This window comes from Chiloscyllium plagiosum, chromosome 5, assembly GCF_004010195.1.
Source record: "Chiloscyllium plagiosum isolate BGI_BamShark_2017 chromosome 5, ASM401019v2, whole genome shotgun sequence".
NCBI classification, from domain to species: Eukaryota; Metazoa; Chordata; class Chondrichthyes; order Orectolobiformes; family Hemiscylliidae; genus Chiloscyllium; species Chiloscyllium plagiosum.
This window is the reverse complement of record NC_057714.1, coordinates 3,327,552-3,354,358: the sequence shown is the minus strand read 5'-3', so window position 1 is coordinate 3,354,358 and position 26,807 is coordinate 3,327,552. Positions and strand designations below refer to the sequence as shown.

General features: G+C 39.6%; 1 protein-coding gene and 1 long non-coding RNA gene across 3 annotated transcripts in view; one reads left to right on the top strand and one right to left on the bottom strand.

Annotated features, from left to right (window-relative positions):
- The window catches only part of LOC122549669, a 46,238-nt gene extending 43,328 nt beyond the window's left edge, over positions 1-2,910 (top strand). The window contains exon 3 of the long non-coding RNA XR_006311633.1: positions 2,615-2,910. This is a non-coding gene — a long non-coding RNA (uncharacterized LOC122549669). The remainder of the gene's footprint in view (positions 1-2,614) is intronic.
- Positions 1-26,807, bottom strand: part of cmc1 (C-x(9)-C motif containing 1) — a 72,821-nt gene that overhangs the window by 11,110 nt on the left and 34,904 nt on the right. For both annotated transcript variants that reach the window (XM_043689496.1, XM_043689495.1), the window contains exon 3: positions 5,129-5,219. In XM_043689496.1, coding sequence (XP_043545431.1) covers positions 5,129-5,219 — 91 coding nt within the window. The remainder of the gene's footprint in view (positions 1-5,128; positions 5,220-26,807) is intronic.

Genomic DNA, 26,807 nt, shown 5'->3' with positions numbered 1-26,807 from the left:
TCGATCTTCCTTCCATACTATCCGCTCCACCCTTCCCACTGACCAATCACAGCCACTTCCTACCTGCATTCACCTATTGTCATCCCTCCCACCCTTCCCTCAGCCCACCCCCTCCCTCTATTTATTTCACACCCCCTTCCCCTCCCTAAGTGCTGATGAAAGGTTCCAACCTGAAATGTCGACTCCCCTTCTCCTCTCATGCTGCTTGACTTGCTTGTTGCTGGAAAAGCGCAGATCAGGCAGCATCCAAGGAGAAGAATCGATGATTATGGATAAGCCCTTCTTCAGGAATGAGGAGGGTATGCCAAGCAGGCTAAGAGAAAAGGTAGGGAGGAGGGACTTGGGGGAGGGGCGTTGGGAATGCGATAGGTGGAAGGAGGTTAAGGTGAGGGTGATAGGCCGGAGAGGGGTGTGGGGGCGGAGAGGTCGGGAAGAAGATTGCAGGTCAAGAAGGCGGTGCTGAGTCCGAGGGTTGGGACACCCGCACCAACCAACCCAACCACCCCGTGGCTGAACACTTTAACTTCCCCTCCCACTCTGCCAAGGACATGCAGGTCCTTGGCCTCCTCCATCGCCAGACCATGGCAACACGACGCCTATCACCCTCACCGTAACCTCCTTCCACCTATCGCATTCCCAACGCCCCTCCCCCAAGTCCCTCCTCCCTACCTTTTATCTTCGCCTGCTTGGCACACTTCATTCCTGAAGAAGGGCTTATACCTGAGGTCGATTCTCCTGCTCCTTGGATGCTGCCTGACCTGTTGCGCTTTTCCAGCAACACATTTTTCAGCTCTGATCTCCAGCATCTGCAGTCCTCACTTTCTCCTTGCTGTGCTTTTTTCCAGCTTCACTCTTTATCCGCTCTGACTCTCTAGCATCTGCAGTTCTCACTATCTCCCACTAATTTAAACATCAGCCACCTCAATAAGACTAGACTGGAAGCAAGAGTGGTCACAAGTCTTTTCAAGTTATTAGGTAATTGCTTATAATCTTCGACAAATTTTAGTTTTGCGCATGAAAGGAGCAAGGGAGAAGGACACTCAAAACATCTTTAACATAATGAAGAAAAATTATTTTTCAATTTATTTTCCAAATAGCATCAGGAGAAAGACTAATGTATTAAATCCATCCTTCACATGAACTGGGTGTGTCACTGGAACAGTAGTCCTTTCACCTGTGAGACATGGATTTGTACCTAATAAGACCTGGATAGGTTGGATGAAAATCTAACTTAGATGAATAGTTTGTATTTGACAAGTGCTGTATAATAACAATCCATTTTTTTATTTTGATCTATAGTACCGAGTGGCCAAATTTCCACAGCTATTCTCACTGACAGATTGCATAATTTTAGTGCGTAAAATAGAAATGACTTTGTGCTGCAACAAGGAATGCAGAACATACAGATCTGGAAAAGATCAAGTGGGTGCATCATTGCTCAGAAGGACAACTTAGTTTGAAAACATTTTTAGTTTCCAAAATAATGTCCTCTACCTACCTCTTCCTTTCAGTCCATGCAACAGGTGCTAGTCAAAGAAAAAAGCCACACAAAATAGAAGACTGTCTGGGTCAGTAAGAGTTACGAGAATAAATTCAGAGTGTGCTGCTATAAACCATCGAAAATCTGAAAACCCAAATGAATACACTTAGGTTCCTCATAGAATGTAGAGAAAGGACTCTGATCTCAGACCGGCCTCAGCTAAAATCCACATTAAAGCCTTGAATCTTGTACATAAACTCAAGTCTCAAATGCCTACAATCATATTTGTGTTCTCTAAAGCCATTTTATACATTTGTTTATACCACACTTATTGTTGGGCAACATCAGTGCATGAAGACTTCTGGCCTTGCACTGGGAACAATGAAGGTTTGGGAACTGGAGCAGTTTGTTTCTTTTCAACCTCTGGTGCTTAGTTGAATTAGGGACCTAAGGGAAGTCTAATCAAATACAGTCATCTTTCTTTGTCTGTGTAAAAGGCTCCAGCCTTGGGGATGAGAGCTTTTAAAAGGAATGGACTACTCACAAGGGGTATCAGTCTTCAGATCCAGATGATCTGATCTGGAACTGCCCCATATCTGCTTCAGAAAATTGAAGATGCACTCTTAAATATAGCTTACAAACAACAATGCTAGCCTATCTACGCATAAACAGTACCCAGAAGCAACTAGTTGGTTGCTGCAGAATGGCAAGAATGTTTGTCACATGTCCTAGAACAGTGTCTGGATTATTTTTTAATCCTCATTCACAGAGCATTTGAGTTGCTGACAATAGCAGTAGGCAGTGAAGAATTGGCAATATATTTCCAAGATGATTGTGACTAGATGGGGAACGTGCAGTTTGTGGTGTTCTCATGGATCTGCTGTCCTTATTCTTCTAGTTGATTAATGTTATGGATTCGGAATTTTCTGTTGAAGGAATATGGAGTTATAGCAGTTCATCATCCAGATGGTAAACATTATTGTCACTGTGTGCTGGTGTTGGAGGAAATGAATGTTTAAGGTGATAGATGGTGTGCCAATTTTGCTTTTATAGAGCTTCGTGAAAGTTATTAGAGTTGACCTCATCTGGGCAAATCAGAAGTATTCCATCGCGCTCCTGACTTTTGTTTTGCAGACAGTGGACAAGATTTGAAGTGTCATGTGACAGAACTTCGTAGTCTTCTGCAGGTGGGTGGTCTGTTAAATTCTGTGGGCGCCTTCCTTGCTGTGTACATTTCACTCCCCAACCTGAGCATGTAAGGACCACACCCCACCCAGCCACCAATGTTTGGCCAGAATAAGTGGGCAATGGGTCAGATGCCTGGCACATATGCTGGCTTGGGCTTCAGTGTGAAAGACTGGAGAGGGGTATGTCTCATTTATGGGCACCCTTTCCTGATTGGATATCTCTCATAAGGACTGTTTGCCACATCCTCCTGACTGAATACCACTGCACTTTCATCTTGGTGAGTGGGGGGGGGGGGGGCGGGGGGGGGGCTCTATCCTGCTGATGCACAGGCCAAAACCAAAGAATGATGACAGAGGTGTCTGTGCCTTTAGATTCAAAACTTCTCACCATATTGTTCATGGTCCAGTCTGTGGGACAATTGTCCCAATTTTGTGAAACGGTAGTGAAGAGGATTTACAGGGTTAACTGCGCAAAATGTGCCATCATTGTTGTGACTGAACTCACATCTCCACTGTATTAATCCAGGCATTTGGATTACTAATTTAGTAATTGAACCACTCTGCTGTGATCCATCCAGGAACATGCAGGAGGATACAGCTTCTGGCTTCAGCCCTTCCAGGAGTATTCTGGTATAAAGAATGCAATGTACTATACTTCTGAGATACGTACAAGTTGAGACTGTTGAGCTAGGTGTTTCCCAGGCTGCCACACAAGAAACAGGGAGAATGCATCATCAGCTAAACTGGCTGCTCCACAGTAATTTGACACTTCAAAGAGTTAATTGGTTGGCAGATAGGACTTCCAGCCTTCCCATGGGAAGGAAGTCACACCTCAATAGAGTTGTCAGCCAATCTAATTGACTTCAACTCTGTAGTCTTAGTAGTGCCACAAACATCAGTGGACAGGAATAGGCCTGCAAATAATCCTCAGGGTGTAATTACCAGGACCATGTCAAGTATGAAAATCTCAGATTGAGGAGCGGAGGTGAGGCCAGAGGGAGTTGGAGATTGGGAATGGAGGGGAATTAGCGAAAAGAGGTGTTTGTGTAGTTGCGTGCTTCAACTGCAGGAGCCAGACATAGTCTAAGGGGCTGGCTGATGCTGGAAAGAAACCAGTGTCAGACACAACCCCAATCTCATTTTGGCTGAGTCCTCAGAAGGATCATGTTCCAATCATCTCCCCTTATCAATAAACTTATTCTGCCAGCCTCAATACAGAGGCCTCCAAGAAATGGTCCTTAAAATGATCCTTAATTGGCCACTTAAAGGCAGAGGTCAGTGGGCCAACTTAAGCTGTGCCCATTGTACCACTATATTGCAAGAGGCCTATGGGGGAAAACTCCCACCTGCAAATTCACCAACAGGGGGAAATGTAATATTCTGCCTTTTAAGTAGAATTAATATTCTAATTCGGATAGTAGTGTTGAGGAGATTTTATCTCAGTTTGCTATCACATTTTCTATGCTAGTATAAAGAGCCATATTGATCTGCTGAATACACTAGGGAATGAAGGTAGCAATGTGTGTGGTTAGCCTACAGCAGATTCTGTAAGGCATTTCTGATAAAATGTTATCCAAGATTGAGAAGGGGTCAGTCTAAGTTTTGTGGATGATCCCTTTTCTATTCACAGGTAGTTCTCCTATAACATGTGATTACTAAATGCAAATTGGCTGTAACAGGATTAGTGAACTGCAGACTTTTTAAAAATAAAACTACCTCCTGTTCGCTGTTATGCAATTTCATCTCTGACACTTACCTGAACAGCAAAGCACAGCCTCACGATCCTCTGTCTGCAAAATGCAACTTCAGTGTGTTCAGCTAAAACAGGAATACAATCAGTTCTACAAGCCTTGAAACTGAGCTTGAAACTGGGAATTTTAGTCTACATTTAGAAGGAACTTAATTTCAAACCGGGACAGGGGAGGGGGGAATCTTGAGGAGAACTGGACTTTTGCATCAGCATCACGTGATCAGTCAGCATGTGCACTTTCTGGTGAAGAGATTTGTGAAGAGGTACAGTGCTGTAGTCAATGATTTTAGTGTTAAAGTGTCAAACTTTACTGTATTATTTCATTAAAATATATGATTTCAAGATATACTTAGACGGTGCAATTGTTTGCGTTAGGCTAACTATTATTTGTTTCGATTTTTACTGATATTTTTGGCAGTTCACCCCAAACATTATAAATATTGGGACCTGTGGGAAAATAACGTACAATTTTCCACAATATGGTGTTGCACAGGAACGTAACTACCATGTTACAGGAGAACTACCTGTACAAGATGTCAAGATCAACCATTCTCTTCAGAGTATAATGGAAAACGGATTCAAATAATAACAGATTTGCATGCAAGTATTAAAAACACAACAAATATATTTACTATGATGGTGAGATATTGAAGCAGTATTCTTGATAACATTGTTAAACATTAATCTATCATCGCACAGTATAATACTCACTGGTAAGTAAGACATTCCTTAAGTGCAGCATTTTCTTCTCTGCATTTTATAACCATTAAAAATCCTTTCTCCTTGCAGCATTTGGTAAACGCTGTAATGACATAGGAAGTTTTAGTCAGTCAAAATATTAATGCATTGGTTCTTGTGATATTTATAACAGATATAAGTTAAGATGTTATCTTAAAGTTGATAATGTGTATGGATGAACTTTTAAAGGGGCTGATGGGTCAAATGCAGCCTTAAGTATTATAATTCGGAAAAAGGGAACATGTGAAAATCTTTCTTTTGCTTCTATATTGATTTAGATGGTAACTAAGTCCTTGTTTGGGGCTATTATTAATTCAAGGAAAGTATCAGTTTGATTTAGGTATTTTACAACACTGACTTGTGCAAGGTAGATGATGGACAGGCATGGGTGGGGTGGGGGTCAGGGCTGACGTAGAAGAGTTACTTTCCAGAAAATTCCTAAGTTCTGACCTGCTCTTACCGTCACAGAAATTACATGGCTAACCAAGAACAATTTTTGTCAACAGAAATCTGCAGAATTTTAATACTGGGTGATTCAACCATGGCAATGTCATCGAATGTCAAGGGATGATGTCAAGAGTCTCTTGGTTTACATGGTAAATGCTTGGCACTTTTGTGGCATAAATGTTACTTTCCATTCATCAGCCTAAGCAAGGATTTTGTCCTTTGGTTTGCATATGGGCACTGGCTGCTTCAGTATCGTGACTGGTGCTGAACACTGCAATCACCTCTGAACATCCCACTTCTGACAATAACCACAAACATCTTCATTTGTACCAGATCATTTAATGTCTTTTGCATAAAGATGTTTTTGATGGCGACTATTTATACACTAATCACTCATGATTGTAGTTTCGAAATTCCAACTGTGTTTTCATTCTCCATTCACCACACTATTTCTACAACGACTGACATATTCAACAACACCATCGCTTTCATCACTGATGAACTCTTTTCTGTTAAAACCATTATTCTTTTTCCACTGGACATTCTTGTAAGTACAGCCATTATTTCTACTCCCAAACATGAAGAATGGATATTTGAATAAGTATGATTGACAGCTAGTTTAGCTCTCCACCATCTGGATCACCATCAGGTACTGCTTGTCAGCCAAAACTACTCACGATTTAATTTTCATCCAGGAACACGAAGAAAATCTCTAAACCATAGTCTTAAACTCCTCTACTATCTCCTTGACTCTTACATCAAGGAATTCAAGGAACTTGTGGATTCTGTTGTCACTAAGATTAAAATCATTTAATCAATTGATACTCTACTAGCCCACTGGGTTAAACTTTTTCTAAGGCATAAGACCTTCACACCTTTATCTATCTCCTCATGCCCTTTCCAAATTCATTGTGCAACTGGAATCCAACTCCTGCATCTGACAGTCTATTCTGTCCAAACTACTGACCACCCAACTTCCATTCCTGGCTCCCAACTTACCTTACATAGTCAATTGTTCTCTCTTCCTTCAGGTACTATTCCCCCTTTTTAAAAACATGTCATAACCATCCCTCACTTCCAATTTAATATTTGAGCCTACTGTTCCTACGTATTACTGCCCCACTTCAAACTTCATTTCCTCTTCAAAGTCTTTGAGCATCTGCAAAATCCAAATGCATCTCTCTTGGAACTCAATGATTGAATACCTCCAATCAATCTTTCTAGTGTTGCTCATGCCATGGTACAGAATTGAATCTCATAGGTGCAAATGACATTTTGTGTAACTGTAAAAAAGGTAAACAAGCCTCCTCATCGTCCTCCATCTGCCTACAGACATTGACACAGTTGACTACAGCATTGTTCTGCAAAGTCTCTTCAACATCATCCAGCTGTGTGGATTGATGCATGGCTGGTTCTCATCTAAGCTAATCATAAGCCATACTCAAGAGTGTCACCTACAATAGTTTCTCTTTTTGATCCCATACCATTACCTCAGGTGTTTCCCAAGGATTTATTCTTGGCCCCTATGATTTCTCACCTACAAGCTGCCTCCAGAGATATCATCAGAAAATAAATTATCTGAAAACAGGTTGCTGATAATAGCTATCTCCACAGCATCAGCAACCTCAATGCCTACACTGTTTTCAATAGTCAACAGAAACATTGTTCCCCAGAAAATAACTCCAATCCTCTTCCCTAGCAACTGTTTGAACCAATTCTTTGTCACTTTGGTGACACATTTAGTCCTCAGGAGAGCCGTCGAGTACATATCTGCAACATCCCCCAATTTCCACATTAACCTATCTCTTAAAAATTCCATTACATCTTTGAATGGTTAAATAAATGAAAGCATACAAATTCATTTTAACATTAAAATAAAATTCACATTATTTCTTATATTTTAGGGTATTTTCATTTTGTTGGGAAATGCATTTTAAGTCAATTTATGTGGTCAGTTAAAAAGTCACGAGTCAAAGCTCATAAATACAGAATTTACATATTTTGAATTATCCTTTAGCTCAAATTTGGACAGTGTAACAAAAAAACCTCCTGCATTATTTAATCAACTTGTGGACCTTGAACTACTGAATAATTCAAATGATGTTTCATGCAAAAACAACTTTGAATTAACAATAATTATGTAACGTACAGCCACAATCAATCATTCCTTTCGCATATTTGTTCTAGTGTCTTCTTTGTGCAAATACATGCACTAACATTGAATTACCCATCTGATTCAATTTTCATACTTGGAAAGACAATATTATAAAACTTTTAATGACCTAGTTAATACTGTGTATATGCCAACAGCAGATTTTAAGCCTTAAATTAGCTATTATCAATGTTTTGTCACTTGTTTAACAAGAAGCTTTTAATTAGATTTTTTCAGTAATCTGATAATTCGTTTGCTTGAAGATGCAACAAGACTGTAAACCAATTACCAAGATTATACACTGCATGTTAATCCAATTTAAAATCCAGCAAATTAATTGCTGTCTGATTAATAAAGAATGCTAACAAATCATGTAGTTTCCATGTCATTTACTAACAGTGTTCTTATTGCTTCTTTCCTTCTTACACTTCTCCTAATTTCATCCAAATTTACCTGAATAAGACAATCTATTCTGGACCTCTGACATTGAAATAAATGGAGGAGTAACAAACAGAGCAGGCTGATTTTTTTGCCAGTTTCCTCAAGTTTCTTTTGTTGGTCACCTCCTTTTGGTGACCATACCAGAGGAGTATTGAACAACGTGAAGTTATTTGTGTGATCAAGACATTTTTCTTAAAGAGTTTGTAAAATTCATCCAATTTAAAAAAAGCTCAAGCAGGAGTGTACAACCATAGCTATGATCCACACTCATTGTATAGACTTTTGCGTGAGAATGGCTACTTGGAGATACCAAAAAATCATCATTGTCTGGAAGTCTTTGCAAGATTTACTGCTAGTTTCTCATTTTCACTGAAATGAAGGAAAGCAAGAATTAGCAACCATTATTATACAGTAATTTTCAACCAGTATTACAAACAGAAGGAAATTCAATTCAGTCAGGATAAAGTTCTGACATTGGGATAATGATGAAAAACAATATTCTTCCATTCTATTGTCCCCTAGTGTCATTTACTGTTAATTACAGATCTTTCGATTCAATTTAAAGCAACGAAAGCTTTTGTAAGTAGCTCTTGATATAAATTTCCCTTTCTTTAAATTTACAACTCACCTGTACCTGATATTATTTACCAAAACAGAACTCCAACTACAACACCAGACAAGTCATGGCTTTCTTTTAGGTGTCAAATTTAATAAAAATCCACAATTCCTAATTTAAAATACAATATTTAATATACATGGGCTATAAAAATACACAATTTACATATTAATTCAAATGTGTGAAATATGGAATTTATTTCACATGCAAGGTTACGATTTGATAAGAACTAATTTCCTGCATGGCGTTGACAGTTTAAAAATATCAACCAGCTGCAAATTCATTATTTACAACGAAGGGAACATGTTTTTTCCTTTATAATTTGAAACTTAATATCTATTTCTTTCACCAAGAGGGAACGGAATATGCCGTTAAATACATCATTCATTCAGTCTGCTACAAGGATAATCTTACAAAATATGAAAGTGAATTTTTTTTTAAATGCAGTACCAAACTGACAGTTTGTACCTACCTGATCATACCTTGGAAATTTGGGAAAACTACTGGAAATTCGGTTACCTGACTGGCTTTATACTAACCGCACTTCCTCTGATCCTCACTTATAGTGCTGGATGCATGAAAAAAAATGCACTGGATTATTATTATTTTTAATAACTTATCTAAAAAATAAGTTATTACTTCTCATGCAAAATTCATAGAAGTGTGTTCACAAGGGGAAAGCGGTAAACACCAAGTATTAAGTAAAAGAATTTTGAAGACAATAGCACAAAGAACAAGTTTTTAAAAATGTTTTTTGCAGAATATTGACCATTTTACGTGGCTGGCAAAGATTGTACAACTGAGACAAAGTAGAAAGATTTGAAAACAAGGATCTTGAAGTTGACTCACTGGGACACAGGTCCCAATAAAAGTAGATGAAAATGACTATGCAGGACTTCAGGGAATAATAAATGCACAGGAATTTATACAAAGAATCGTACTATGTGAAGGATAAAGGCTGACGAGAATGCATTTTAGTTCTTCAAGGTCAATTAGGGCACAGTAATGGTTTCAGCAGCAGTAGTAGTTTGGGAGGACATTAAGTGAATACTAAGCCGGATGTGGTAACCAGCAGCTTTGGTGACAGACAGAATAAGAGGTAGAAAGCTTGCTTCAGGATGAAACATTGTAAGACAATGAGGTTAGCCTAGATATGTAGCCTAGAAGTGTGGTGCTGGAAAAGCACAGCTGGTCAGGCAGCATCCAAGGAGCAGGAAAGTCGACATTTCAAGAATAAGCTCTTCATCAGGAATGAGGGGGTGGCCCAAGGGGACTGAGAGATAAATGGGAGGGGGTGGGCTGGGGCACATCTTCACCACTTCCCACACCGCTGCCCTTGAACCTCACCCCTCCAATCACAACAAGACAGATCTCTCCTCGTCCTCACCTTCCTCTGGATACAATGCATCACCTCCACCATTTCAATTACCTACAAGCAGACCCCACACCAAGGATGTACTTCCCTCCCCACCCCTAGCTATGTTCCGCAGAGACCATTCCCTCCGCGACTCCTTTGTTAGGTCCATGTCCCCCCCACCAACCCACCCTCCACTCCCGGCACCTTTCCTTGCCACCGCAAGAAGTGCAAAACCTGTGACCTCACCTACCCCTCACCTTTGTTCAAGGCCCCAAAGGAGCCTTCCACATCCGACAGATTCTCCTGCACCTCCAAACACATCATCTACTGTGTCCATTGCTCTCGATGTGATCTCCTCTACATCGGGGAGACAGGACACCAACTTGCGGAATGTTTCAGAGGAACACACGCACTAAACTACCCCACCACCCTGTGGTGGAACACTAACTTCTCCTTCTCCTCCCATTCCACCAAGGACATGCAAGTCCTGGGCCACCTCCATCACCAAACTCTAGCCATCAAACGCCTGGAGTAAGAATGCCTCATCTGCCACCTTGACACCTCCAACCACACAGGATCAATATCAATTTCACCAGTTTCCTCATTTCCCCTCTCCCCACCTTATCCCAGATCCAACCTTCCAACTCAGCACAGCCCTCTTGATCTGTCCTACTTGTCCATCTTCCTTCCCATCTATCCGCCTCACCCTCCTCTCCGACCTATCACCTTCAGCCCCACCCCTCTCCCCACCTTCATCTATCGCATTCCCAACTACCTTCCCCTCAGTCTAACCCCCTTCCATTTATCTCTCAGACCCCTTTGGCCATCCACTCATTGCTAATGAAGAGCTTATGCTCAAACCATCGACTCTCCTGCTCCTTGGATGCTGCCTGACCTGCTGTGCTTTTCCAGCACCACACTTTTCGACTCTGATCTCCAGCATCTGTACTCCTCAATTTCTCCTCAATGTGTAGCCAAACAGCATTGAAGTCTGAGGCACAAGCCTGTTGGCAACTGCTTACAAAATTACTTAGCTATGTTTAAATATGATGATTCAATTTTAATATTTCACACATACGAAATAAAACAATTCTTTCCCATTTCGGATCTTCAGCCTAAATATAAGAAAATACTTAGAACGATTTCAAAACAGTGACAATCGACAGATACACTCTGACAGCATTGAAACAGTATAATTCTCAAGATTATATTCATACTCAGCCAGAATTTGGGCAGGGAGCATTTACAGATTCAACCACTAATTCACGTATAGTGGAGTGGTTTCACAAGTTATACTTGTAAAATAATATCAGTGCAAAAAAGGCCACCACATACCAATTTCCTTGCTGCACACAGGAGGTACAGATTCTGTTCCCACAATTGTCAATTTAAAAAACAAAATTAAGGTAGCAGGGAGACAATCATAAGATTCGCCAAAGATTTAAGTTTTGACAAAGTTTTTAAATAAAGAAGAGTTTAGGGAGGGCATTATAAATAATAACATCCATGCAGAAGATGGGTCTGTCATCAATGATGGGCCAAAGGTTGAGGAATAAAGCGTATGACAGAGTCAGAGGAACAGAATTTCAGAGTAGTATATAAGGTCAGTGGAAATTGCAGAGATGGGATGAAAAAGGACTTATAAAAAATAGATTTATTAAAAGCATGACTTCTAAATTAAAGTAAGGCAAACAGGAATTAGCTCAATGAGGAAAATGGGTGATCAGAGTAAATGTGTTTTAGTCAAGTTGAATCTTAGAGGTTGCAAGTGACACGAGGAAAAAGGAGAGGAGCTTGATGTTTGGCTTGGTGGATATGGCAAAGGGACATGCAGCAGAGCTATTTAAATAGATGGTCTCAATTTTAGTGGCATAGAGTAAATGCACTGCTTGTATTTGATTCTGAAGCGAAGGGGCATGTGATTGAGGGGGACAGTTTACAATGGAGAAAGGAAGCCAGGGTCTGTCTTTTTATTCAGGATAGTCCTGAAATATTGAATGGATTCTGCTGAAGACAGCACAGCCCCAGAGTGTTTGATGTGATCCAGTCAGATCAAGAGGTGCATGGTCAAGTCAGCTTTGTAGCAGATGAGTTTTACCTGTGTCTTGTGAACACAGCAGTGCAAAGAGGCAGGGTCACGTTAGGGGTACAACAGAGTGGGAGGAAGTAAGAATTTTGCTCTGCACACAGGCATTGCAGATGGAATAAAGCAAATGTTTGTGGATAACAAAAAAAAGGACCAAAAGCTAGACAGTTAGAAGCTTGCAAGTGACTTGGGAAAAGTCCTTTTTTTTCCAGGAGAGCGCCCAGACATACATTTGAAGAGGGTGTATGTGACTGGAGCAACTGTATCTGTGATTAAGGTGTTTGTACAGATGCATGGCAGAGTTAACAGAGAAAACTGTAAAATTAGGAGGTGGTAAGGTAAGTTGAAATGGCGATTGAAATCAATGAAGATGAGGAGATGATCGTAAGGGGAAGTTGGTGGAAGAAAAGTCAAAACATATTGAAGATGCGCCTGGAGTTTTGGGAGCATGCAAAAGAGAAAAGATTTTAAAGAAGTGAAACGGGGTGGAATGACGCAAGGTCTTTGAAGGAAAAGACACTATCAGACAGAGACCAGATGAAGCTGCAATTCAATGATAAGGGTCACAACCTCCATTGCAACAGTTTTCGAGTCAGAAACACCAGGAGATACACGGACAGTATTGCCACCTATCAGCCAAATTTAATTCATTGACAGGAAACTGAAGAACTAATTGATTGTTACTCAACAGATAGTCTAAGACAGCAGTGAAGACTTGGTGAAATGTGAAGGGAAGATATGTGGATATGTCAGCGAGACAGAGGAAATGGGCCATTTGGTTTGAAGTTCATAAGAAAATAGAGACTGCTGCCAGATAGGCACCATGGAGAATGCTTTGAGAGATACAGATGGCAACCACAGGTGCATCAGTCAGATAATGATCCCACTTAATGGTGTGAGTGGACAAGTCAGATCCCAGAATGAAATCTGGCTTGATTGACTTTTTCGGAGTTAACGTGGTGGTAGGTACCTGAAACAGCATTGCATGTAATTGCATAGTTTCTTTAACACCAGAAGTTTATTAAACAAAAGAAGAAATAATCTTAAAAAATATAATATAACAAAATTTTCAACTTATTTCCCCACACCATCAATTCATAGGGATTCAAATCCAGACAAAGTACATCCGATCTCTCGGTTACTTAACTGACTCACAACAGTTTCTCTGCAGGAACATGAAAGCAATTCAATTATTCTTGCAAAAAGAACTTTCACACATGTAACCAACTTATGCCACTATTTTGAATTCCAAACTCTCAAAATATATTAATCTATGTAAGTATATAAATATGTATAAATCACACACCTTTCATCACAATAGGACATTTGAGACTTGACCAGCTTCGGAGAGGAGAATGGCAAAGGAGTAATGATGAATTGGCAAAACAATTAGGCCTGACAAAGTTCACAAGGACGAAGTAATGAGAGATGACAATGACATATTAACAGGAAGGGGAGGAGACTGTTCACAAGGTTCCCAAGCAAAATCAAGAGTGTGATAATAAGAAGGGCATAGACTGAGTCCATAAAGGCAAAAATATACAGAAGATTTGGGAATTTGGCATGGCAGGGTTTAAAAAACACTTATCCTAGTTATGAACACCAAAAATTAAGGTAATATATATTCTGCAAAATAATTACAGATGGGCATTTGTAAATCAAGCTGCCAACAATGGCACAACTTTTTCCTTAAATGTGTTAAACTAGATGATCAGAAGTAAGCCATTCGATGCAACAAGGCCGCAGCTCTGCCATCATTGAGATCACGGCTGATCAATCCTCAGTGCCACTTTTTTGCACTTTCCCCAGACCTGGGATTCCCTTTCTAATTAAAATTCTGTGAATCTCAGCCTTGAATAGTTTTAACGATTGCGCTTGATAGCTCTGTGCTATACATAATTCCACAGATTCACTATCCTGAGAAACTCCTCCTCATCTTTGTTTAAATGGGTAACTCTTTACTTTTAGAGATTATGCCCTCTGGTCCTAGCACCTCCAAAAAGGTAAAACATCCTCTGAATCCACTGTCAACCTCCGCTATATTTCAATAAGGTTGTCTCACAATGTCTTCTCATAAGAAAATCTCTCCATAGCCAGAATCAACCTATTGAACCTTTTCTGGACTGCCATCAATGCCAATATATCAACAAGGAGTATGTGCTAGAAAAACTAAAAGGTCTGAAGGCGGATAAATCACCTGGACCAGATGGACTACATCCCAGAGTTCTAAAGGAGACAGCTGAAGAGATAGTGGCGGTGTTAGTGATCATATTTCAGGAATTACTAGAGTCAGGGAGCATCCCAGAGGACTAGAAAATTGCTAATGTGACACCCCTGTTTAAAAAGGGAGCAAGGCAAAAGATGGAAAATCACAGGCCGATTAGCCTAATCTTAGTCGTAGGTAAGATTTTGGAGTTCATTGTGAAGGATGAGATTTCAGAATATTTGGGAGTGTATGGTAATATACAGCAAAGTCAACGTGGTTTCATCATGCCTGACAAATCTGTTAGAATTCCTTGAGAAAATAATAAACAGGTTAGACCAAGGAGAGCCAATGGATGTTATCTACCTGGCCTTTGACAAGGTGCTGCACAGGAGGCTGCTGAGTCGTGACCCATGGTGTTATCATGGCAAAAACAGAGAGTGGGGATAAAAAGGTCTTTCTTAGGATGGCAACCAGTGGCAAGTAGTGTTCCACAAGAGTCAGTGTTGGGACCACAACTTTTCATTTTATACATTAATGATCTAGATGAAGGAACTAAGGGCATTCTGGGTAAGTTTGCAGACAATACAAAGATAAGTAGAGAGACAGGTGGTACTGAGGATGTGGGGAGGCTGCAGAAGGATTTCGGCAGGTAAGGAGAGTAGGCAAAGAACTGGCCGATGATGTATAATGTGGGAAAGTGTGAAGTCATGCACTTTAGTAAGAGTAATAGAAGCATAGACTATTTTCTAAATGGGAAGAAAATTCAGAGGTTTGAAGTGCAAAGGGACTTGGGAGTTCTAGTCCAGGATTCTCTTGAGGTAAGCTTGCAGGTTGAGTTAGTAGTTAGGAAGGCAAATGTAATGTAGGCATTATTTTGAGAGGACTTGAATATAAAAGCAGGGATGTACTCCAAAGGCTCTATATGGCTCTGGTCAGACCACATTTGGAATATCGAGCGGTTTTGGGCCCCATATCTCAGGAAGGATGTACTGGCCCAGGAGCGTGTTCAGAGGAGGTTCACGAGAATGGTCCCAGGAATGAAAAGCTTAACACATGAGGCATGTTTAAAAACTCTGGGTTTATACTCGATGGAGTTTGGAAGGATGAGTGAGGGTCGAATTGAAACTTTCAGAATACTGAATGGCCTGGACAGAGTGGATGTTGGAAAGATCTTTTCATTGGTAGGAGAGACTAGAACCAGAGGGCACAGCCTTAGAGTAAAGGGAACACCTTTTAAAATAGAGAGAAGAAGAAACTTCTTCAGCCAGAGAGTGGTGAATCCATGGAATTCACTGCCACAGAAGAGTGTGGAGGCCAGGTCATTGAGTGCATTTAAGACAGGGATAGGTAAGTTCTTGATTGTCAAGGGGATCAAGGGCTATGGGTAGAGAGCGAGAGAATGGTGTTGTGAAAATTATCAGCCATGATTGAACGGTCTTGAAAGACAAAAAAAAACTGCAGAAGTTGGGAATCCAAAATGGACAGGCAAGAGGCAGGAAGAACACAGCAAGCCAGGCAGCATCAGGAGGTAGAGAAGTCGACTTTTCAGGGGTAACCCTTCTTCACGACTGGGGGTGGGTGTGGGGAGAGCTGCAGATAAGGGGGAAGGCAGGGGCAGGGTGGTGAAGCAGGGAAGCGAGGCAGGGGAACTTCTGCCTCACTTGGAAGGACTGTTTGGGGCCCTGGATGGAGGTGGGGTGTGCTGGTGTACTAGCAGGTTTTGCATCTTTTCCGGTTGCAGGGGAATGTACCTGGGGGTTCGGGGGGTAAGTGGGGAAGAGTGGTGCAAACCAAGGACTGTCGAAGGGAACGGTCCTTGTGGAAGGCAGAGAGAGGTGGGTAAGGGAAGATGTTCTTGGTGGTGGGGTCTAGTTTGAGTTGGTGGAAGTGTTTAAGGATGATGCATTGGATACAGAGACTGGTGGAGTGGTAGGTGAGGACAAAGGTGACTCTGTCTTTATTGCATTGGGAGGGGGGTGATTTTATCTCCACTGCTCTAAACCCCAACATGACCAACCTTGGCCTCCTCCATTGCCACAATGAACCAAATGACAAATTGGAGGAACAACAGCTCATCTTCCACCTGGGAAGACTACATCCCAGAAGACTCAACATTGAGTTCTCTATTTTTAAATAACTTCTCTTCTATCCCCCAACTCCCTTCCAAGCCTTCCACTGCTCCCTGCCACCAACCGGATTCATTCCTCCTACTGACCAACCAGGTCGTACCCTCTACCTGTCTTCCCCTATATCCACTTCACCACCCTGTCCCTGCTACCCCCTTTATCTGCAACTCCCCCTACACCCACCCCCAGTCCTGAAGAAGGGTTACACCCGAAACATCGACTTCTCCACCTCCTGATGTTGCGTGGCTTGCTGCGTTCTTCCAGCCTCCTGCCTATGATTGAATGGTGGAGCAGACTTGATGGGCTGAATGGCCTAATTTCTGTTCCTATCCCTTACGGTCTTATCTTTCCTTAGATAAGGGGACCAAAACTGTTCACACTACACCGAGTGTGGTCTAAACAGTGCCTTAAATTACTTTAGCAAGACTTGCTAATTTTTCTACTCTATTTCAAAAAGGCCAATACTTCCTTTGTTTTCCCCATTAATCTCTGAACTTGGATGGTAGCTTTTTGTGATTCATTCACAAGGGCCCCCTAAATCCCTCAATGCTGCAGCTTTTTGCAGTCTTTCTCCATTGAAGTAATATTCAGCTCCTCTATTCTTCCTGCCATTTTCAACATTCCATTCCATTTGCCAAATGTTTACCCACTTACTGAACCTGTCTATATCCCTCCATGGAACCTTTGGCTCATATAACCTTTATCCCAAATGTGTCTTCTGTTAGCTAATTCTCTATAGTATTCCCAACATTCTGTATGGGTTCCATGTGAATTTTGACCTCTCTCTTCCCTCTTATACATATATAAAGAAGCCCTTATTCTCTGTTTTTGTATCATTTGCTAGTTTACCCCTAGTTTATTTTCTTCCTCTATTTTTCTTTCGTCATCTTCACCTAGCTTTTAAACCAGCCGTGAAGTCAGTGCAGTAGACTTTACTCATGATCTAGAACAAAGACCAAGTATCACAGCATATCCGAGCCAGACATTTAAGCTAGAAATTCAATACATAAATGGTGTATGTAAAGCACAAATGCTACTTGAAGATTTGTATGCTTAATAGTGTTCTGAGAATATCTCATTAAATCAAAGAGGATTATAATTAAATATTTAAACACAAAACTGAATTCAAGAATCTCAAAGTAGTATACTAAATATTTTATTAACTTATATGCTCAATTGAGAGTTTACAAATCAACTACAGTAAATGCTTCATCATAAACATCTTGGATCTTGAATTCAATTCATTTAATTGTTTCATCTTGCATTGTTACATCATTCAGTCTTGCAACTACTGATAAGTAGCAGCATCATAAATCTGGGAATAATTCTTTCATTGTACTACCTGATGGACTAATGATAATACGAGATCAAAAATTATGATTGCACTGCTTACATTCTGCGTACTAAAATACTATTTATTAACTTAAACAGCCTGAGTGCATATAATTTAACTTTAAAAACAAAAGGTATATTTCAGGATAATGAGCGAAACTTAGCATTCTCAAAGAACGCACTTAAAACGGTCTCAAGTTTGAAACTGTTCTGTTTTGATGCTTAAAACTTGCAATACTAAAACGGTATACATCTTGCTGAATGATAAATTTGTTGGGTTTAAACAATCCGTAGTTCAACTCATACATTACATTGTTACATTACAGGGACAATACCCCCAAAGTATTCAAGTTGCTGTAAAGCACATGGGGCTTCCAAGGTCATCAAAACTCCCACATAAAGCAAGGTTTGCATTCTTAACCATGAAACCTTATTAATAGCAGCAAATAGTGCCAAATAAGAAGCACTTTTTAAAAAAAACAGCATTAAGCCATCTTTTGAGTGATTTCTGAATGGCTAAAACACCAGACGCACTTTACATTTTGCTTTTCTCTCCACTGGAAATGATTGCTTTGCCAAGGCAGAGGCTACCAAAGAACATGATTGCAGTCAGTGGTTTATTGGCACCCTTACCTAACTAATTTACAATGTTATGATTCTACTTATGTTGACTGATCTTCTTTCTCCTACATATACTTTCTCCTATAGAGTTTTGAGAAGATTTGTAGCTCAGCTTAAGGTTTTGGATGTAGGTTTGCTCGCTGAGCTGAGAGGTTCACTTCCAGGCATTTCGTCACCCTACTAGGTAACATCTTCAGTGGGCCTCAGGCGAAGCGCTGCTGATAATTCCTGCTTTCTATTTATATGTTTGGGTTTCTTTGGGTTGGTGATGTCATATCCTGTGGTGAAGTCACTTCCTGTTCCTTTTCTCAGGGGGTGGTAGATCGGGTCTAACTTGATGTGTTTGTTGATAGAGTTCCGGTTGGAATGCCATGCTTCTAGGAATTCTCATCTGTGTCTTTGTTTGGCTTGTCCTAGGATGGATTAAGCAGACCTCGTAATAGAGAAGAAGTGAAATGGTAATTAAAGCAGCAGCTTCTCCTATGTTGGGATAAGTCTGGGTGGAAGTTAAAAGAAAAATGAACTTCGATTCCACTCAATCAATTTCACACATTGAGGAATGGGACAATGAACTAGTGAATCTTACTTGTTGCATCACTGACAAGGTGGTGGTTAGTAAAAGATTCTGTATCTCAGCCTGGCTATAGCCACATTGTTCTTATACGCGCATTCCCTGCTGACAAACCATCCCATTTATGACAGATAGTTTAGTAAGAAATAAAATGCTGATATCTTAAAAGAGCAGATTGTTTTGGAAACATTTCTGTACATTTAGAATGTTTGATATATTGTGTTCCACAAGTTTTAAAATGACCTTATAATTTTAACTAAATTAATAGCTATGGGCAATAGAAATGGGCTTAGAGCATTTCAGAATGCAATCTGTTCTTGAACTAACAACTTAATTCTTATTCCCATCAGCGACACCCCAATCCAGTGAAACCTGCAATATGATCCTGTCTTTTAAAAGCTGTTTATAGCAAAACTTCCGCACAACAGGAGGTCTCTTTTGCTTGTTAAGTAGAACTGGACCTCCTCCCCAGTCTCGACTATATGGCTGTGCTTCCACCCCAAACAAGGCCCAAGACAATACATTTGCTCTTCATCTCCAGAAGGCACTGGCTGTTGGTAAATAATCGAGACTGTATAGAAGCTGATCACCCAATGAGTTTCAGATCATTAAAACATGATAAAACACCTCCAAGCTATAAAGGAAAATAATAATCAATGTCTCCTAAAAAAGGATGCATGCTGCAGCATACAAACTCCCTGCTGCTTTAATTACTCATTTCACCACTTCTCTATTACGAGGCATGCTTAATCCATCAGATGGTGGCTGAGGAACAATCATTGTAAAATGAGCTCATTAACAAATGGTAATCAGTAGTCAAGAGGCTAGGGCAAGCCGATGAAATATCACATGGCAGAACAGACTTATTTTATCCAGAATATTTATTTATTTCATGAATTAACAAAATCATAACTGCTGCTCACAATTAGAAATCTACCTAATGTCTTTTCATCTAATGGATTCATCATCAAAATGTGAATTGTAATGACCCAAGAAGAACAAAACCTCTATATCAAATAAGATACTCCAAACCTGCAAATAATTTAAGTACTCCGCACAAAATGTTTCCATTTGATGCTCTCAGTATAAAAACATATTGACACTTCTGACAAAATGTGTTTGCAGTGATAAGTGAATAAATTTCACTAGTTCATAATTTTGGCTGTTTTTCCCATCAGGTTATGCATCTCAACATTTCTTTATGAGAAAGGATTGTATTACTATTCTTAATGTTATTAAATTGCATTTAAACACCACAAATAATTTTCAACAATATTTATATTGCTATACTAAATTCTGCATAGCCACTTGATATAGGGAGCTAGTCATTTACAGCGGAAATGAACTGCACTAAGTTAATAGTGAGACTTTAATTTACAATGTATATCATTTACTTAAAGATCACCTGCTAACAAATACTGCACCTAGTTAGAGGCTGAAAAACAAAGTTTTAAAATAAAAAAAAAATGTTGTTGATCAAGTTTCTCCACGCTAAGTGCTTTAGTGGAATGATTTAAATAAATAATAAACTAGCTTCAGAATATTTTTTTAAAATTTACCCACTAATTTAAAAGTGACATGGCGCTTACTGAAGAAACACAAAAAATAATTACCGCTGGCCCATAAGGTACTAATACATGAACGATTATTACATACTACACCGCAGAAGCTATTTGGCATTTACAATGCAACAACAATCATAGCTTCTCGATTGATCAAGGTTCAGTTAACATCACTGAATATTTAATACTCAGAGTGTATTAATTCTCACCTGATGAAAAACAAGAAGATATTCAAACTAAATCAGCTCTCCAGTCAAGTAGAAAAGGATATTTCTGATCTGGCTTTTAAATTAACAAATAATATCTGCTTGTTTGGTATGGCTTGAATGGTGTTTCCTATTTTAAGTTATCATAACATGCATAAAGCTTATTACAAGACTGAAAGCTAATTTGAAACAGAATGAAAGACCAGAAGAAAAGACTAATTTGATTGAATACAAAAACAGAATTGTTACACTCATCATGCAAAGAGCCAAAGCAGAAAATTAATAATAAATCCAACTGTGCTTATGACAAATAAATCTCATGTAAATAAGGTAACTTCATCGTTACCAAACATTCTAGCTTCTCAAAAACCAATTAATATTCAATAGGTAATGATAGGAGCTGCACTGTTTATTCTCAGTAGCATTTTTACTAAAATACACCCCAGTGAGAATTTCTAAACTAAAATTCAATTGTTAAGAGGACGAAAAACAACATTTTAACCTTCAATATTTCAATTAATATTGAAGGGAAAATGATGAATTTGGGTGAGAATATTTTTATGGCTCACCTTAAATAACTTATTTTAAATACAAATTCTTACTTATCCTTTTTTGATAACCAGATATTCCAAACTTACTATTTAATGAAGTTAAAAATTTGAAGGGGGTTGTGGTATACCCCTAAACATATCATATCACATTGCATAATAAATAGAACAATTAAGCTAGCACAATTTGCATACACACTAATTATAATTTAGCCTAGTTCGAAACTGAATCAACTCATGGCTAATTTTTTTTCCAAAAGGTGCCATTTCATAAATAATCTATGCCAGGAATCAGTTTAATACAAAATAACATATCAATTTCAGTTATGTTTCAGCTTGTATAATCAAAAATTAATTTTCCAAAAAATATAACTTTACAACTGCAGAATTGAATGAAGGTATGTTACAAATACCTATCTAGATCCATTTGGAAGCTTGAATTTTTTTCAGTAATTTTTAGATGTTTGTAAAGCATCTTTAGGTTACCTCAACCCAAGTACAAGAGGACAAGTGGGAACACTGCTCAAGGCCTCAGCTACTCTAATAGGTAAAAACAATGACTGCAGATGCTGGATACCAGAGTCTAGATTAGAGTGGTGATGGAAAAGCACAGCAGTTCAGGCAGCATCCGAGAAGCAGTAAAATCGACGTTTCGGGCAAAAGCCCTTCATCAGGAATACACAGCTGCTCTAATACCAAGATTCAATCTACGTGCAAGGTATGCACCGTTTGGATTTCATTTGTGTTTTTAAAAGGAAACTACCTGTTCCCTATTTATCCTCCCCTCAATTTCAAAAACAAAGTTCAATAGAGGTTAGAAATACACTGGCATCTACCATACGTCTTCCTTAGCCATATGTAATTTTACCTTTTTTTATAGAAAACATCTTCAAAATTATTTTTCACCCTTTAATAAAGTATTCAGTGCTATGTATGTTAAATAATAAAGCATTATAAGCTGGCTGTTAATACAAAAATAGAATGCTGGTGAGACAGAATAGGTCTAACAGCATCTATACAGACAAAATAGAGTTAACATTTCAAGTCCAATCATCCCTCATGAGAATGCTTCCAATTCCAGAATTACCTATCTGACTAGCTGGAAAAATCTCCAACAACAATGCATTGTATTTAACATCTCACTGAGAAGGGAACACTTGCCACAATGCAAGACTTCTCAATTACTGAATCTAAAGCGCCCATACTATTAAAAGCTCAAGTCCACAGGGGAACTCAAAATAAAAACCCCTTTCTGAAGGCATTTTTAAAAATTCATTTAAAGGATAAGGGCATCACTGGCTAGGCAGCATTTATTGCCCTCCCCAGTTCCCTAGAGGTCAGTTAAGAGTCAATCACATTGTTGTGGGTCTGGAGTCACATGTAGGCCATTGTCTTCTCCAATGGCACAGAGTGTAGATTGACGTAAGCATACACTGTAGACTGACACTGTTGTAGTGTTGACATAGTTATGTACTCTCACAATACTATCCCTCAGAGGACATGTTAAATTTCTTTTTGCCCTCGTGGGTAGACAAGAGTGACAAATGACCATAAAGCCCATACACCTCATGGACACTGCAACTACATACATCATTCAGACCTTTTCTAATTATGTCCAATTGAGCTAAGCTGAGTTAAGCCCACTTATTCCATATAGTTTACTGTGAACTCCTGGAATTTATCTGATTGACTTAGAGTGAAGGAAAAATAATTTTTTTTGAGTTTTTTTTTCTTAATTGGCTAATTTTCAATAAATAAGTTATAGTTTTTTTGCCCCCAGATAAAGCTTGAATCTACGACCTTCACACAAAGTCAAATGTACTACATCAGAGTGAAGGCAGGTAGTTATCTGGGCTGAACTATGAGACGTAACAGGCAATGCATTGACATCGAGTTTTTTGCCCTTCGGAGTTCACATGGTGTGCTAGTCAAGATTAATTCCTCAATTTGGCACTTTTTAAAATCGCGACATATTATCTTTTGTGGAAAGTTAGTATATCAAATTGATTTTGCCTTGTTTACTACAATAAATACACTTCAAAAGTACTAAATTTCACTATGAAACACTTTGTGCATTCCAAGGATGTGAAAAGTGTTAAATAAATTAAGTTTTTTCTTAACACTAGCTACATGGGTGCAAGTGCATCACAAGCTCAGGCAATTAAGTGTGTGAGAAGCATATTGCAATATTCATTTAGTGACAGACAAAGTTTGCTGATAATCAGAAAAACAAGCTTACTGTATGTTCTTGTGTGATGTGTTGTGTATAGAAATCACTTTTTTTAAATCAGAGATGAGCAGATAACTGCTGGGTCCCTTGCTGAGATATGTGTCTCATGGACAGTTACAGGTGAGGTGCTAGAAGACTGGAGGTTGGCTAACATTGTGCTACTATTTAAGAAATGTGGTAAGGACAAGTCAGAGAACTATAGACCAGTGAGCCTGACGTCGGTGGTGGGCAAGTTGTTGGAGGGAATCCGGAGGGTCAGGATGTACATGTATTTGGAAAGGCAAGGACTGATTAGGGATAGTCAGCATGGCTTTGTGCATGGGAAATCATGTCTCACAAACTTGATTGAGTTTTTTGAAGTAGTAACAAAGAGGATTGATGAGGGCAGAGCAGTGTACGTGATCTACATGGACTTCAGTAAGGCATTCGACAAGGTTCCCCATGGGAGACTGATTAGCAAGGTTAGATCTCATGGAATACAGGGAGAACTAGCCATTTGGATACAGAACTGGCTCAAAGGTAGAAGACAGAGGGTGGTGGTGGAGGGTTGTTTTTCAGACTGGAGGACTGTGACCTGTGGTATGCCACAAGAATCGGGTGCTGAGTCCATTGCTTTTTGTCATATATATAAAAATGATTTGGATGTGAACATAGGAGATATAGTTACTAAATTTGCAGATGACACCAAAATTAGAGGTGCAGTGGACAGTGAAGGTTACCTCAATTGGATCTTGATCAGATGGGCCAATGGGCAGAGGGGGGCAGATGGAGTTTAATTTATATAAATGTGAGGTGGTGCATTTTGGAAAAGCAAAAAAGAGCACTTAAAGGTAAGGTCCGAGGGAGTGTTGCTGAACAAAGAGATCTTGGAGTGCAGGTTCATAGCTCCTTGAAAGTAGAGTTGCAGGTAGATAGGATAGTGAAGAAGGCATTTGGTATGCTTTCCTTTATTGGTCAGAGTATTGAGTACAGGAGTTGGGAGGTCATGCTGTGGCTGTACAGGATATTGGTTAGGCCACTGTTGGAATATTGCGTGCAATTCTGGTCTCCTTCCTATCGGAGAGATGTTGTGAAACTTGAAAGGGTTCAGAAAAGAATTACAAGGATATTGCCAGGGTTGGAGGATTTGAGCTATAGGGAGAGGCTGAATAGGCTGAGGCTGTTTCACCTGGAGCGGAGGAGGCTGAGGGGTGACCTTGCAGAGGTTTATAAAATCATGAGGGGTATGGATGGGATAAACAGACAAGGTTTTTTCTTTGGTCTGGGGGAGTCCAGAACCAGAGGGCATAGATTTAGGGTGAGAGGGGAAAGATATAAAAGGGACACAAGGGGCAACTTTTTTCATGCAGAAGGTGATGAGTGCATGGAATGAGCTGCCAAAGGAAGTGCTGGAGGCTAGTACAATTACAGCATTTAAAAAGGCATCTGGATGGGTATATGAATAGGAAGGGTTGAGAGGGATATGGGCCATGTGCTGGCAAATGGGACTAGATTGAGATAGAATTTCTAGTTGGCATGGGCAAGTTGGACCAAAGGGTCTGTTTCCGTGCTGTACGTCTCTATGACTAGAACACCACTATAGAGCTTTTCATGTGAACAAATCAAATTATTCAAATAGTGACATATGTAGTTGCGCATCCATCTAAACAGGTTTCCTAGACTGTGATCAATTTTTTAAGACAAGAGAAAACTGTTTCTAATGACTGGTTGTACATATTCTTAATATAGGCCTTGATAATCCAGGAGAATCGACGTTTCGGGTATGAGCCCTTCTTCAGGAAGCCATTCCTGAAGAAGGGCTCATGCCCGAAACGTCGATTCTCCTGCTCCTTGGATGCTGCCTGATCTGCTGTGCTTTTCCAGCAACACATTTTCAGCTCTGATCTCCAGCATCTGCAGTCCTCACTTTCTCATTGATAATCCAGTCTAATTTCAGCAAATGTATATAGCTAGTCATTGCATTGCCTAATCTATGACAAAAGCATAAAACAACTTACAATACAAATCTTAGATTATCCAAAGGATTTTGATAGGTGCTTAAACATTCAACTCCTTGCTCTGACATACACCATCAGGTTCACGGAATCATGTTTGGGCTAATACTTTTCTCCATATTAATTCCTGCTGTAATCCGACTAACGTGTACACATTTTGTGGAGCGAGAACTAACTAACTGCATCAACCTCAGCATGAATGGCAAAAAGAAGCAGCTCAATCATTTCAATATTTAATGCTGAAATATTTCTTCTGCAAAATAATCTACAGGGGACTAAATTAAGAAAATCTCCAATTCTTTATTATTGATGATGCTATTACATTTTCATTGGAGAAAAAGTTTATTTCATTATCAAAGCTTTTTAGAAATAGTCAGTTGCTTATTCTCAATAATTTATTTTGCTTATTGAAGGCATTGCTCAATCCAACTAGTTGGATGAGCAGGCAAACGTTAGCCTTAGTGGGCCCAGAATTTGAAAACTGCAGAGCAAAGAGAGTACAACTCTCAGATATTGACCTTTTAAATTATAAAGGAAGCATAGAACGCCTTTCAAACTAGCTGTTAACAGTTCAAATATAATCCTCTTCAACATGTGACGTGTCTATTCACAGCATAAAGAGCGTTCTCCCTCTTTTCTTTGCCATCAGTAACTTCTCCAAACTAACCTGGCTTTTTTTAATGACAGTCACCAGTACAGATCATCGCATAAGGAGCTTTTTTAATTGTTTATGGTATTAGCTAGTATAAAAGAAGGGAATTGTTCATTGCAATTTTTAAATTCAAAGACGAATTTTACTTTAAGCAGTATTAAAGGAAAGTTGCTTGAAAAACCTTGAGAAATACAGATGATGGCAGAGTAAGACACTCCTGCCAGAGCTCCTCTGTTCCACCTGCTTTTTTTTTCCCTTTTTTTCTCTTTTACTCTCCCCTTAGCCCTGGAGGCAAATCCCCGAGCAGCGGCAGGCGTGGGCATCGAGCCCCCACAGCAATGAGTCATAGAGGTGTACAGAATGGAAACAGACCCTTCGGTCCAACCTATCCATGCCGACCAGATATCCCAACCCAATCTCGTCCCACCTGCCAGCACCCGGCCCATATCCCTCCAAACCCTTCCTATTCATATACCCATCCAAATGCCTCTTAAATGTTGCAATT